At 43.4% G+C, this 14,597-nt stretch overlaps 1 protein-coding gene across 1 annotated transcript; it reads left to right on the plus strand.

Moving 5' to 3' along the window:
• The first annotated feature begins 53 nt into the window (after window positions 1–53).
• On the plus strand, window positions 54–14,252 carry LOC115017970 (probable E3 ubiquitin-protein ligase HERC6). The gene is given in 24 exon segments (XM_029446739.1): window positions 54–300; window positions 953–1,103; window positions 1,209–1,285; window positions 1,600–1,754; window positions 1,756–1,828; window positions 2,569–2,660; window positions 2,765–2,892; window positions 3,112–3,266; window positions 3,657–3,712; window positions 7,409–7,500; window positions 7,615–7,674; window positions 7,816–7,912; window positions 8,105–8,285; window positions 8,570–8,721; window positions 8,941–9,060; window positions 9,206–9,304; window positions 9,455–9,634; window positions 10,885–11,025; window positions 11,322–11,488; window positions 11,616–11,682; window positions 11,773–11,843; window positions 12,222–12,405; window positions 13,225–13,327; window positions 13,448–14,252. Coding segments are annotated over 24 exon segments (3,054 nt in total). The 5' UTR covers window positions 54–83; the 3' UTR covers window positions 13,684–14,252.
• Window positions 14,253–14,597: the final 345 nt, after the last annotated feature.

A 14,597-nucleotide genomic window follows, 5' to 3' on the forward strand; every position in this document is an offset into this window, starting at 1 on the left:
AAATCTCCGACAGCACTTGAAGGCAGCATCATTTGAGATAAATTGCAGCCGCAGATGCTGAAGATATTAGTCCAAGTGGAGACATGGCGGTGTACTGCTGGGGAGACAGCTCCAGTGGACAGTTCGGTCCACAGAAAGCCCTCAGCCCGGCGGCCTGGACTGTTCCCGGGGTTATAACCAACATCTGCTGCGGGGACCAGCACACTTTATTCCTCACCAGGGATGGAGCCGTTTTATCATGTGGAAACAACTCACAGGGACAACTTGGACGAAAGAAACGCAAAGATGGGAAGACAACAGGTAGGCTGCAGAATCTCGACATAACAAGAACATTACCATATAGTGAGATCAGTAAATAATAGTTGACAATCTGGTTAAACTATAAAGAAAGAAAACGAAAACTGACGTTAAGTTTTTTTAAATTAATCTCATGACAGTTCAATTTAATGCAGGATTAAGTTCGTCTGATTTTAATAGTTATTTTTCTTCTGTTTATTGAATCCATCGAAATCTGTAAACACTTCCGCACATATTATGCAGATTAATGAGCTAAGTTTCGTTTCCCTCTTATCAGTGAAGGCAACGAAAGTTATGCGTTGAGTTCAATTGCAGGTGGGACATTTGGGGAAATAGTGGTGTGCAAGTATTTAGTATACGTATTTAGATCATTTACTGAAGTAAAAGTAAACACATTAAAATGTAATATAGTACTGAATGTAAGAAGATATACATCATGCTGAGTATAATATAATTAAACTATCAAAAGTAAAAGTCCTGACTTATTACTTGATTTAATTGATTGTTATTATTGATTAATTAACATGTAAATAACATTTTGTTGTAGTTTATAACACATTTTAAACCGTTCAGGCTTATTAGTATAGTATTGGATTAAAGTTATGTATTGTTACACTTAACATCACAGTTTGTCTTGTCTGTCATCCTGTATAAGGTCGTGTGGAGGGTCTGGGCGATGTGGTGTCGATAGCTTGTGGTCAAGACCATTGTCTGGCTGTGTGTGCATCTGGAAAGGTGTTCTCCTGGGGGGCAGGAGAGGACGGACAGCGAGGCATTTTACCAAACCTACTGTGCAACAGAACAAGGCAAGATATCAGTCTATGGAATATTTGAATATGCATACTTATCACTGAAAGTTGGCAAAGCTTCGTTCATTTTTTAAAACGTATTATTGTCTTGTCAACATGCAGTCATGTGCCGATACCACTGCCTATACCTGTAATTCAAGTTGCTTGTGGGAACGCCCACTCCCTGGCACTGACTAAAGGTAAGATAATGAACACACAGATGACATATTTGTGTGTTTTTATGAAACAGTGCCAGCTCTAGTTCCACAGCTTTTTAATATTTGGTTATGTGTCGTAATTATTTGATTTAGATTTTCACGTCACTATATCACATTGTCCAGTTTCACCAATCCCCACAGGCCCGACAAATCCTTACAGATAAATTATATTTAAGAATATAAAATGTCAATTAATATTCCACCACTTTGCAAGCCTCCTATTGATACCACCTGTGTTATATGTGAAAACTATGTTGAATAATTAGCTAATGTCTCCATTATTTCCCACTTTACAGGAGGCGATGTCCTCTCGTGGGGTTTGAACAGTAACGGTCAGCTGGGCCTGGGGAAGGAGGTGGCGCTCCAATTGGTACCCGACCTGGTGGGCGCTCTGACCGGCGTAGCGGTGACCCAGATTTCAGCCGGAGCGACCCACTCTCTGTTCCTCACAGCTCCCAGGCCTGGTGTACTGCTGTGGGGCCAATAAATCTGGCCAGCTGGGGCTCAACAGGGTGGATGAGAAGGGTACAAATACTTTACTTTCACTCAGTCACAAACTCACTTTCTCACATTTAGAAAGCGGCAGATCGTCCATGCAAGTGGAACTCGTTGGTCTTTGTCAAAACAAATTCTACACATGTTAATCTGCACCACCTACAGACGAAGAGAGTTACAGCTGCTGCAATGTTAACACCAACACCTGGACCACACTGCTTGCGTGGGAAGCGTGTGACGGCCCTTTCCTACATTTAGTTTACCATGGCCATCAACAATATAGTGTTTCTTTTCATTATAAATGTCAATTTCTATAATAATAATAAAATTAAAGGCAGTTACTCTATTAATTTATACAACCATGTAACTCACTGCAAGCAAATATTTCAGAATAAAAGCCTTGTGTTTACAAATGAAGGAACTCTGTCCACAAAAATATGCTAGAGGTCTTTTATTTTGAAATGGACACAAATATACTGAATACTAAATATGAACTTTTCTTTTGTACGTCTGTGACAGATGTTGACATTGGAACTGTAGTAATGTTGCTGGTATGATGTCAATATACTGTTAAAAGTTCAAGTTCATCACAGATGCAATTACCCTTTTCCCTCCAGTCCCCTGAACTGCTCACCTGTTCCTCCTTTCATCAGCAGCAATGCAGATATCTAACCAGCCCTTTTTTAAAGATTTCCTACATTTTATCAGCTCAAATATATCATCATTTGAAATAAGCATCTTTTTTTTCCATTTCTTATCATCTTTAACAGGCAGGTTCAACATCTGTATGGTACCTGCCCTCAGACCTCTGGGTGTCTCCTTCATAAGCTGTGGAGAGGCACACTCTGCCGTGTTGACAAAGGTACTAAATCCTCTGACTTCAGCCGATCATTAATCACACTGTAAAGATAATTACAGTATTAAGACGTCGCTACTTATGATATTATGCGATGCTTTGATTTCTAGGATGGCAAGGTTTTCACTTTTGGAGAGGGAAGCCACGGTCGGCTCGGTCACAACTCCTCTGCTAATGAATTGATACCCAGACTGCTCGACGGTGTGGACGGACCCGCCTCCCAGATTTCATGTGGCAGGTAAGAACTGGCAGGGTGCTTATGTTGAACACTGAAACTGTGTTTTAATTTAAGAAAGTCTTAATTCGTTTTGGCATTTTAGGGTGACACAATCATAAAATCATGTTTATCTAGCTTGACACATCTAGTTAAAATTACATTTTTACTTTATGAAATACTTCAATAACATCATATTACGTTTGATTACATTCACAATCACAATTGTTTCTTGTGTCCCAGACGTCACACTCTGGTTTTGAGCTCCTCTGGCCAGCTGTGGGCTTTTGGCGATGGGGCCAAAGGTCAAATTGGGACTGGACGACCAGAAGATAGTCTGACTCCCACTCTGGTACAACTTCCATGGACCACGGAAGATGCAGCAGCCGTACCCAAGGGTATGTTTGTATGGGCGGTGTGGTGTTTAGTATTTTCAAACAAAGAAATAAATCAAATCATTATTGTGTTCAGCTGTGTGGCGTTCTAAATTCCAAATTCAGAGAATTAATATAGCAGCAAACAACTATTTGCTTTGCAAAGATATTCAGTATTGGAGTAACGTCGTCCTGAGCAGAGAATGAAGTGACGCTGTTGTGATGCAATAATCTCTGTGCAGCCGGCCGCCTGGCATATTAGTGCATGTGAGTTAATGTTTGTGTCCCACAGGCTAGCTGATCGCTGGCGCTCTGCACCGCACTCGGTAGCTGGCAATATATATTAATTTGAAAATGAACAATGTTTTAAATGTGGTGTAAAAGTTAAACGCGTTTTTTAATTTGTTTACGCAGACTTGAAAATATCCGCTGGGTGGAATACAAACTTCACCTACACTTCACCAACACAGGTAATGTGTTCACCTATTTAAAGACTCACTGGGCCCCGTGCATACTGCACAACAGTTCTGTGGGTATGCAGGGTGTGCTGCTGCAAATAGATGACTGTGGACCCTCTTGTCCACAGTTAGGGATAGTTATGACAAAGAGGAGTGGTAGTGTCAAACACACGCTTTATTCTCACACAGGTAGGGTTTATAAACAGGCACAGCTGACACAGGTCGCTCTCCTGTCGGTCGCTCTGCTGTCCGCTGCTCTCCAGGCTGCTCTGCTGTCCGCTGCTCTCCAGGCTGCTCTGCGTCGTGGCTGCAGAAGCGTCTCCTCTAGTCTCGAACCCAGCCTACTGCAAGAGAACAGAACCAGGCCATCACCGTGCATTTATTATGTGACTGATTACCTGATTCCGTTCAGCTGTCTGGCCTCCAGCTGGGACACTCCTGTCTCTCCACAGCAGCCGGCGCCCTAACCACACCCACTGCCACACACCCCCACCGCCCGACTCAGGCCGGGAGCCCGCAAGCTAACTCCCCCTCCGCCGAGCGGGAGAGGAAATCAGCCACAACCATCCGGTTACCCGGCCTGTGGATCACCTTGAAGTTGAACGGTTGCAACGCCAGATACCAACGGGTGATCCGGGCGTTGGCATCCTTCATGCGGTGGAGCCACTGGAGCGGGGCATGGTCCGACCAGAGAGTGAAAGAGCGCCCCAGGAGGTAATAACGCAGGGCGTCGACCGCCCACCGTATGGCGAGGCATTCTTTCTCCACCGTACTGTAGTTCACCTCCCGCTGAGCCAGCTTCCGGCTAATGTACAGTACGGGGCGGTCGACCCCCTCCACCTCCTGGGACAGAACGGCTCCCACTCCGCTGTTCGAGGCGTCGGTCTGCAAAACAAAAGGGAGATAACCAGGAACAGTGCCTGCGCCACACTCTTTGCCGAGATTTTACGCAGCGGCACTGCTTCCGGATATCGCGTTGCGTAATCCACTAGGACCAACACAAAGCGATATCCCCGTGCGCTCCGGTCTAATGGCCCGATGAGGTCCATACCAATTCTGTCGAACGGCACCTCAATTAATGGCAATGGGCGCAACGGCGCTCTTGGAGTGGCCGGCGGGTTAACCAGCTGACATTCACGGCAGGACGCACACCACCGCTTCACGTCCGCGCGAATGCCAGGCCATTAGAATCGGGCCATGATCCGGTTGAGTGACTTGTCGTACCCGAGATGACCGGACATGGGGTTATGATGAGCCGCCTGGAAAACCGTTTCCCGGCGGCTTTTCGGAACCAACAACTGGGTATTTAACTCTCCTGTCTGTGTGTCACGGCTCACACGGTACAGTCTGTCCCTAATCACCGAGAAGTGGGGGTGTGTCAGTGCGACGTTCGGGTGTAGTGGGGAACCATCCACACACACTACTTGCTCGAACGCGTGACGGAGGGTCTCATCTCGAGACTGCTCGAGGGGAAAGTCCTCCACCGGACGTAACGGTGGAAGCTCATCACAAGCCTCCTCCAGCCTCCCCTCCCCGGCGTTCGCCACCTCCGTCTCCCCATTGAACACCGCACACAACTAACATTTCTCTACCGCCCGTGAACGCACCCCCCAGTCTTCCCCGCTATCTTGTCAAACCCCGGCCAATTCGTTCCCAGTATCAGGGGGTGCGTGAGGCGAGTACTAACTCCAGCCTTAACTCTATGCTTTTTCCCCTTAAATGAAATTACCAGGGTCACCACCGGGTACTCGTGAATATCCCCATGCACACACCTCACCTTCACCCACGACGCCTCCAGCAATGCACCGGGCCGAACCAAGCGCTGGTGGACCATGGTCTGCGTACATCCCGAGTCCCACAGAGCTTGGTGAATACCCCCCTGTATACATACCGGTACACGGTACATCCCTTCCGGACCGGGGGAGGAGTCTGGCGGTGCCACAATCCGGACCAGCTGCCCCACCTCCATGACTGGACAGTCCCGCCGGGTGTGGCCGAGCTTGCCGCACCGCCAGCACCCCAGCCCTGACATTTGAGGAGCCCTCTGCGGTGCCGGGCGACCAGACGCGTAGGCTGGGTCCTGTGGAGGGGAAAACAAAGGAAACTGGGGGTTAGGGAGCGACTGGGGTCCAGCTGTCCCAGGGGTGTAGGTAGGACCCCCGGAGGATGGCGTAGCGCCAGGGCCAGCGGCCCCCAGGGCAGGCCGGAACCTCCTCAGGGGCTGGAACGGGCCGGAGCTGTGGAGGAGAGATGGCCTGGGCTTCGGCCCCCAGGCTCCGCCGGGGCAGGGAGAGGTGGTCCTCCGCGAGTCTGACGGCGCAAGGGCCACCTGCCCGACGATGTCCTCCACGGAGTTGACTCCCTGGCTGGAGCCAGCGCCTAGCCGAGTCGAGGAGCTGCTGGGCGAAGGCGAAGGGCAGGCGCCGGAGCCGGCGGCGATGTCCCTCTGGTGTGCTGCCCAACCGGTCCAGGATCGCCCTCCAGAGCTGGTTGTAGTCGTATCTGTAGGTCGCAGGCAGGGTATGGGCGGCCCGCTGGGCTTCCCCGGACAGCAGGGGGAGCAGACGTATCCCCCACTCAGCCTGCGGCCACCCGCACGCCTCTGCCGTGCCCACGAAGATGTCCAGGAAGGCCTCGGGGTCGTCCTCCGCCGTCATCTTCTGTACTGCGACCCGCCGGAGCTGGGCTGGTCCGCCTCCCGACTCAACCTCCGGGGCAGCCGATGATCGGAGCATTCCCTGCAGGAGGTCTCAGGTCTGCCTTCTGGTACGCCGCCAGGTCTACGAGCGTCTGGCTCTGCTGTTGCTGGAGGGCCGCGGTGCCCTCGTGCATGGCCGCCAGACGCTGGAGGATCAGCCCTAGCGGGCTCTGCGCAGCTACCTCCTCTGTCATGTCCCTGTTCAGGCGCCAGTTGTGGACCCTCTTGTCCACAGTCAGGGATAGTTATGACAAAGAGGAGTGGTAGTGTCAAACACACGCTTTATTCTCACACAGGTAGGGTTTATAAACAGGCACAGCTGACACAGGTCGCTCTCCTGTCGGTCGCTCTGCTGTCCGCTGCTCTCCAGGCTGCTCTGCTGTCCGCTGCTCTCCAGGCTGCTCTGCGTCGTGGCTGCAGAAGCGTCTCCTCTAGTCTCGAACCCAGCCTACTGCAAGAGAACAGAACCAGGCCTTCACCGTGCATTTATTATGTGACTGATTACCTGATTCCGTTCAGCTGTCTGGCCTCCAGCTGGGACACTCCTGTCTCTCCACAGCAGCCGGCGCCCTAACCACACCCCACTGCCACAATGACTTATTGGTGTTATGATATGATATAATTTTCATAAGTCTGCAATATTAACTTTCACCATGAATCCAACTTTTCACCCCCAGGTGGCATTTAATTTCCTTTCCTTTCCTTTTCTTTCTTCATTTTTCGTTTGTCTGAGTTACCTGTCAAATGTCAGGGGCTTGTTGGTTTGTTGTTTGCACACGGCACTTAAGTCTGGCACACGTATCCAAGTTAAAAATAAACGCTATTCATCGACATACTCAGATTTCATGAAAAAGTAGGATTTTCTTATTTTCTTCATAGTGCTGCGTGTAAGAACAGGAGATAAATAAGAAAACATTCATGCCCATTGTTCTTAAACATTTTTGTACCTTGATTTAATGGACCCTTTGTATCAAAAGCTCTAAAGTTGAATCTAATGTCTTTCTTTTAAGAGTTTGGACCAAGGACAGATAACGGGACGTCTTGATGAGACAAAACTGCAAAAATGGCTGTCAATGAGACTCGGCAACGTCGAGGCGAAGAGGTCTTTTTTTCATATTTGTATCAAGTTATGTAGCTGCACATATAAAATATCATTCATCACGCAGTAGCTACAGTGTTTGTAAAGTCTCTCCCCTTTTTCTTTTTTATTCGACAGAGAAATATCTTCGCTGTTTCAGACAAGTACAAGTCTTGTTGCAAGTTTCACCAAAGCTGAGTGAGTCCTTTTTCTATCGTCTAACTGTTCAGCAGAAAAATCAGTTATAATGTTCAGCTTCAGAATTAAAAGATCACCTGAATGCCATATACACCAACTGGTACTGCCACTTTGTTTTTAATGATTTGTGTTTGCTATCAGTGGGCCTCCATCAGAAGCAGGTGCCTTAACCGTGGACCTCGACGCAGCGAGCCAAGCTTTCGACCAGCTGCTGGCAATACCATGGATCAAACAATCAGTTAAGAACGCCCTTTCAATTATTGTCATGCGTCACTGTGATCATTTGTTCTTTTGCTTGAGACATACATTGACTGAATAAGAAAACTGGTGATGTGGTTTGTATAGTAGCCACTGCTTTATTTATTTACGAATTTAACGAATGCATGCTTTGCGAACATTGACATTTATTATATATCTCTGTTCCATGCAGGTAAATCTTCAACTCCTGATTGGTTTGCTATTTAATTCAAGCGCTGTCCTAAAATCACCAGAAATCTTCCTGATTCTGCTGACGTGTCCCCTTCTCCAAGAGGACTCTAACGTCATGAACGGGGCGTTGACGTTGGCTGTCATTATTGCAAATCTGCATGAGAAGACTCTGGAAACACTAAGTAAACAACTACAGTAAACTTTACATTTTGTCCAAAGTCTCCTTGTCACACGTTTAGGGAGATGTAATGATCCAAAAAAGGTTCAAGGTCGAAAATAAATTGTTTAATTGTTTAAAACAAGTCAGAATAAATTGCATTTTGACATGCTGAATACTAATATATTACTGAATTTAAGTGATAAGTTATATTTATTAGCATATATTAGCACATATTAGCAAAACCAGTGAGTTGAGCTCTCAGGGCCACCGTACTTATATAAGTCCTACATTGTATTTTGTTCTCAGGACGCTGGTGGTCTTCCCTGACACCCGTCATACTAATGAAGCACATCTTGGTGTTCAAAAAGGCCCTGGCCTTCATGCTGAAAAATGGCCTCTTGGAATCTCACAACCCAGGAGTCAAATACCTGCTGGAGGTCCTCAAGCTACTCTACAAAGTCAGTGCTGGGTGTCTTTATTTCAATCATCCGTGGGTTTATTTTTTCATTTGGGATTAAACATGATTTTCAAAATGAAGTCCCATCACATGTTACCAGAGCTCAAGATTATGTCTTGCCTGACTACCATGAAGGCCTGGCATTTTGTTTAATACCTTACTGAATGAAAATATGTTTGCTATGTAGTGTTCTTTTCAAAATGAATTGTTTTTTTCACAGGCAAACAAAGCCGGAAAGTCTTACAAAGTCCCACCGAGCACCTTTTACGTAGAGGAAATCAGTGAGAATGTGCGGCTGGACGGAGACGTCAGTCTTTGGTATACATTTTCTAAAGAGGAGGTAAAAACATGCCGTACCAAATACACAATATTGCTGTTTTTCAGAAGAACAATCTGTCCTTTTGCACAACATACTTATAATTTTGTGGTTGGTGTGCTTATTGCTGAAATTATTTCTTGGTAAATCATCCATTATTGTCTTAAAGGATGAGGACCAAATACCCGCCATTTTCTGCCGCTACCCATTCCTGTTCACTCTGGTGCAAAAGGCGGCGGTCTTTAACTTCCATGCTTGTGTCGAGAAGGTACAGTATCTATAAAAATCTATAATTTATAAACATTTTACTGAAGGTGTACATTAATGATACTGCATGATACGGCTGAAATTGTTTCTAAATTTGAGCATTCATTTGAAAGAATATACCTTGTTGTGTATATTTTTTTTGTAATTACAGAATGTGCAACAATTCGCTCATCGCATGGCTTTGCTGTGTCCTGATGAGTTGAACTTAGATAGCGGAGAATCGGCCCCGGCCCCGGTCTTCCAGCTATCTCTGAGACGAACTCACCTGGTCGAGGACACCTTCAGACAGCTCGGTGCAGCCGATCACTGCGCCTTCAAAAGGGAGCTTTTGGTAAACACTTTATCAGCTTTAGTGTTGTGAAGCAAATTTGTGTTGCTTTTGTTCTTTATATTACTGAATTCCAGAGTAATTAAAAAGATACTACAGCTATTTAGTTTTGCACATCCACAAAGTGATAAAAGATGGTAAAAATCGCAGCAGTAGAGTCAGAGATATTTGAAGGTTTACTCCCTGTTAGGGTTAAACCAAGGGTCCAGAACCTTTTTGTCTGGGAGAGCCATAAAAGCCAAATATTTTTAAATGTATTTCCTTGTGAGCCATATAATTTAATGCAACTTTATGCGTGCATTATTTAAGTATAGTTATTCCGCCCTCCCCCCAACAGAACCCCCCCGAAATTCAATTTTTTAAATATTTTTTAATATTCACAACTCACTTTTCACATTCAACAGGTGCTCTTTTATTAAATAAACTAAACGCTCATGTTATTTATCTAATTTATGAGCGCGTTTCAGTGTCTGCTGCGTTGCTTTGCGCAGTTTCTCCTCTGCTCTGTTTTGCAAAGGGCGGGGCTCCACTCCCGACACACACACAAATACCCACGCGCACACACCTACAGTCAGAGACAGAGTGGAGGAAAGGAAAGGAAAGGAAAGGGGAGAACTGAAGAAAAAAAAATCAGCTGCCAAATGTTTTACTTTAAAATGACACAATATAAGTATTTATTACTTGTTAATCTAAAGAAATAGAAAGAAAGAAAGAAAGAAATATCAGCTCAAAATTGTCTGCCATATATGGCTCGCGAGCCATAGGTTCCCGACCCCTGGGTAAAACCCTAATCCTGGATCCTACACTTCCCACAATGCAACTTAATAGCATTATTTCCATTGCCTCAAAAATATACTTAACTTTATGTGTAAAATGGATTATGTTCCCCTTGAGCAAAATGTCAATTACAGTAAAAATGTAAGGCAAAATTGGACATTAAAAATATGAAGACATAACTACCTGGAAATATGCCGTACCAATTAGAAAAGTGTATTTCATTGTAATGACAATTAAATAAATGTATACATTTATCGACTAAAAATTGGCCCTCGGTTGTATCAACTGGAGGATGGTGTGAAAGTGAGCTGTTGGTTTTGTAATTATACATTTTAAAGCGTCTGCTCACCAAACAATTTGTTTTGAGCTCAAAATGAATGTCAGGGAAGTAGTGTGTGGATATTTATCATTAGAGCTGATAGTAATTCAGTTTTTGTTCAAGGACACTTACTAAGAAAATATTCTATCCTTCCAAGGTGCAATTTGTGGACAACAGGAAGATAATGATGGTCAACAAAAGGGACTTCTTCCTGCATGTGTTTGATGAGCTGATGGCTCCCGAGTCTGAAATGTTCATGTACAACGAGAACCAGACTCTGGCCTGGTTCCCTCCCAGGGTAAGACCAAATAACTAAAAAAAGAAACCATGTATTCAATTCTTGTACATACTAATCCTTTTTTGTAAGCACTAAACAAATCCCTTGATTTGATTGAATTGGCCGACTTGTGGCTACGCAATACTTTAACAACAATTATGAATGTAACATACAACTAAGTTGATTACTATAAATCTGCTTTTGTCTGATGGCCCGTTTTATATTTTCTAAGTTAGAGCAACACACACTGTACATTTGACCTTATCGTTCTTGAATTGTACCAAATCCTAATCGTGTGTTTGTCATCAACCAAACAGCCAAAAGTAGAGGAGAAGACTTACTTCCTGTTTGGCGTTCTGTGTGGCATGGCTCTCTTCAACCACAACATCGTCCACATGCTCTTCCCACTGGTTCTCTTCAAGAAGCTGACTAAAGGCAAACCCTCACTGGACGACATGAAGGAGTTTGATCCCGTCATGGCAGAGTACGATAACTTTTTTTGTTGTTGCACTTTTTGTTGTCTTGCAGTAGTTTGTGATTTGCAACTCATTATAGATGACATCTGCAGGTCATCTATAAAATTGTGTTAAATTTATCTTTTTGTTTTTCAGGTCTTGGCGGTGCATTTTGGAGGACTACTCTCCCGATGATGTCAAAGACCTGGGGATTACTTTCGGAGTAGGTTTACTCATGATTCATACTTGGACTCTGTTGCTCACACGTGTTGCTGCAATATTCCAATCGGGCTGTAACTACTATTCATTACAGGTGTCCTGGGGCGGAGAGGCAGTTGAGCTCGATCCGACAGAAACTGAAAAAGCTGTCACAGCGTCCAACAAGTATGTTTGTACAGAACTGCTGTGTGTAACAACATGTGCAGTACTCACAACAGCACAGATTTAGTCTGCCTCACAACTTTTAAACATGTATTACATTTCTGTCAGTCGCTGTCTCTGATATCCTCCCAGATGTTTTGACATTAGGCAGTGCGTACTGTCGACTAAGACAACATTATTAATTCTTATATCGGCTGCACATCCTGCTTTCTGCTGCTATCTAGCAGTAGTACTATATAACTATATGTACTGTATATATTGTTTTATATAAGGAACATTTATGTTGACTGAGACTTGCAGTTGTGAGATGAGGGAAGGTCTCTGGACAATGTCAGCACTCGGTTGAAGCTACTTGTATATATTTTTTTATTATTTTAATAGAAAAGAGTACATAGACGCCTACGTCAACTATGTCTTCAACAAATCAGTGGAGGGAGTGTTCGAAGCGTTCAAGAGAGGCTTCTTCAAGGTGTGTGACATCAACGTGGTGGACTTCTTCCAGCCCGAGGAGTTGCAAGCAGTGATGGTGGGAGAAGAAAACTACGACTGGGACGTGTTCAAGAAGGTCTGCTGAAAGCCAGGACAGATTTTGATCTTTGAATGTTATTATATTAAATATATTGTATAGCAGCTTATGTCCAAAGAGATATCATTTTAAACAAGAACACAGTACCAAAATACAGCAGGCAAGATGACCAGTTGTTACATTACATTGCATACTTAATATGTTAAGTTATGTTAGGTTACTTTGTTTGAAAATAGTTGTGTGTGCAAGTGCTGGTGGGGGAGTTAGCTCATGAATTCAGTGCTTTTTGGTTGTCGCAGAGTTTCCTACGATCACCCGAACACACAAACAAGAAACTTAAAGACAATTTAACATTTTCGAAACAATAAAAAATAATTAGTAATTGTAATTGTGAATTATATATAGTTGATGGTGGAAGAAATACTTACATTCTTTATTGAAGTAAAAGTACTGTGTTCTTCTTAGGTAAAAGTATTTGAGTGATATATCATAATATGACTATTAGGCTGTTAATACTAGTAGTAGTAGATGGGAAATCTTTCTTTGGAACTGCTAACAACTCAATTAAACACTTGTTTTAGTCACAAGCCACAAAGATTACAAAACACTGTTTTAATATTTATATATATATATATTATATGTTTTGTATTTTATAAGCTTTTTTTGTTAAAATCATAATTTTAAAAGTATCTAGTAAGTATAGCTGTAAGATAAATGTGTAAAGAGTCGAATATATTAGTGGAGTAGAAGTAAATGTAGCATAAAATGAAAAGATTCAAGTACAAGAACATTCAAATTGTACTTAAGTAAAGTAGTTGAGTAAACGTTAGTTACTTTCCACATCTTTTTTTCAAACAGAACACCATTTACGAAGGAGACTACCATGAAAGGCATCCAAACATCGAGACCTTCTGGCAGGTGTTTGAGAGTCTGACAGCAGAGGAAAAGAAGAAATTCCTTTGTGAGTATTATACACGATTGTGCTTATTATCACTGATCAAGTTTGTCTCTGTTAGTATCCGCTGAAAGAAACATTTAGATGTTTTCTTTAATTCATCTAAGATGCTGTCTTTGTGCTCAGTGTTTCTCACAGGCTGCTACCGTGTACCCTTCCTGGGTATGGAGAGCATCAAGATGAAAGTCGCCGTCTTGCCCGATACCACTGAGATCCATTTGCCAGAATCCCTCACCTGCCACTGTCTGTTATTGCTGCCCATCTACCAGAGATACCCAGTCGAGAGGACAATGCGCACCAGGATTCTTCAGGCTATTAATCACAACAGAGGATTCTGGAAGAAAGTAGGCTTTACAGAATGAAGTCTCCTTTCTAAACTTTGTGTTTGCACGTTCACAGAAGTAGATCAGCAGACCATGTTCTGTCATTTAGTAGTTTGAGAAACAGTAATGCCTGTATTTGTTTTTAAATGCTGAAGTCTCTCTATTGTTAAATCTTATCTTCAGCACACTGCGCTGCTTGAGTCATCAAACTATTACAAAGAATTATAACAAGTGTTTCAGCATATACGTTCAGGTAGGAAAGATTGAAAAGAAGTAAATACATCCTGACACATCACATACGGGACCTTTAGGTGGATATTGGGTCAAAACGTCAAAATCTTTCTCCGCTAAATATAAAGTCTGTAGTTGCCACAGCTTCGAGTCACTGCTACACCTCTTCTGAGCTTTATTCTTGTATGATACCATTACTTGTTGACACTTTATTATATCATGACATTGTTAGCATTATGAACTTTATGTTCTTGTTATACAAGCTTAAATCTTAAATAAATACTTTGCATGAAATGAAGTAAATAGTCAAATGTGTGTTAATAAAAATAATGTATTTTCTTGCCCTCTGCACACTAAATAAACGTCTATATTCAGTACTGCTTTGCATTTTTTTTTTAAGATGCTTATTGTAAACGACAAACTATCAAAAGTCTTCATATATCCAACGATCTGGTTGATTTAATCTTCTAGTTAAAATGGTATCACCTTTCAAAAAATTCTGTTCTTGATTTTGTTGTCAACAGGATGCCTTATATCCTATTAAAAATACAAAATAAACTTAAAAGGCCCATAGAGGATGGATAAAAAGGTGAAACTTTAGTTTGCAGTGCTTAAGCATTCGTACCTCCTTCCCCTCCAATAATGGCCGAGTCCTTTCCTGTAATGTGAATTTAGCAGCAATAGCTTCTGGGATTAAAAAAAAACACAAAATCACATCTGAG

This window comes from Cottoperca gobio, chromosome 13 (assembly GCF_900634415.1).
Source record: "Cottoperca gobio chromosome 13, fCotGob3.1, whole genome shotgun sequence".
NCBI lineage: Eukaryota > Metazoa > Chordata > Actinopteri > Perciformes > Bovichtidae > Cottoperca > Cottoperca gobio.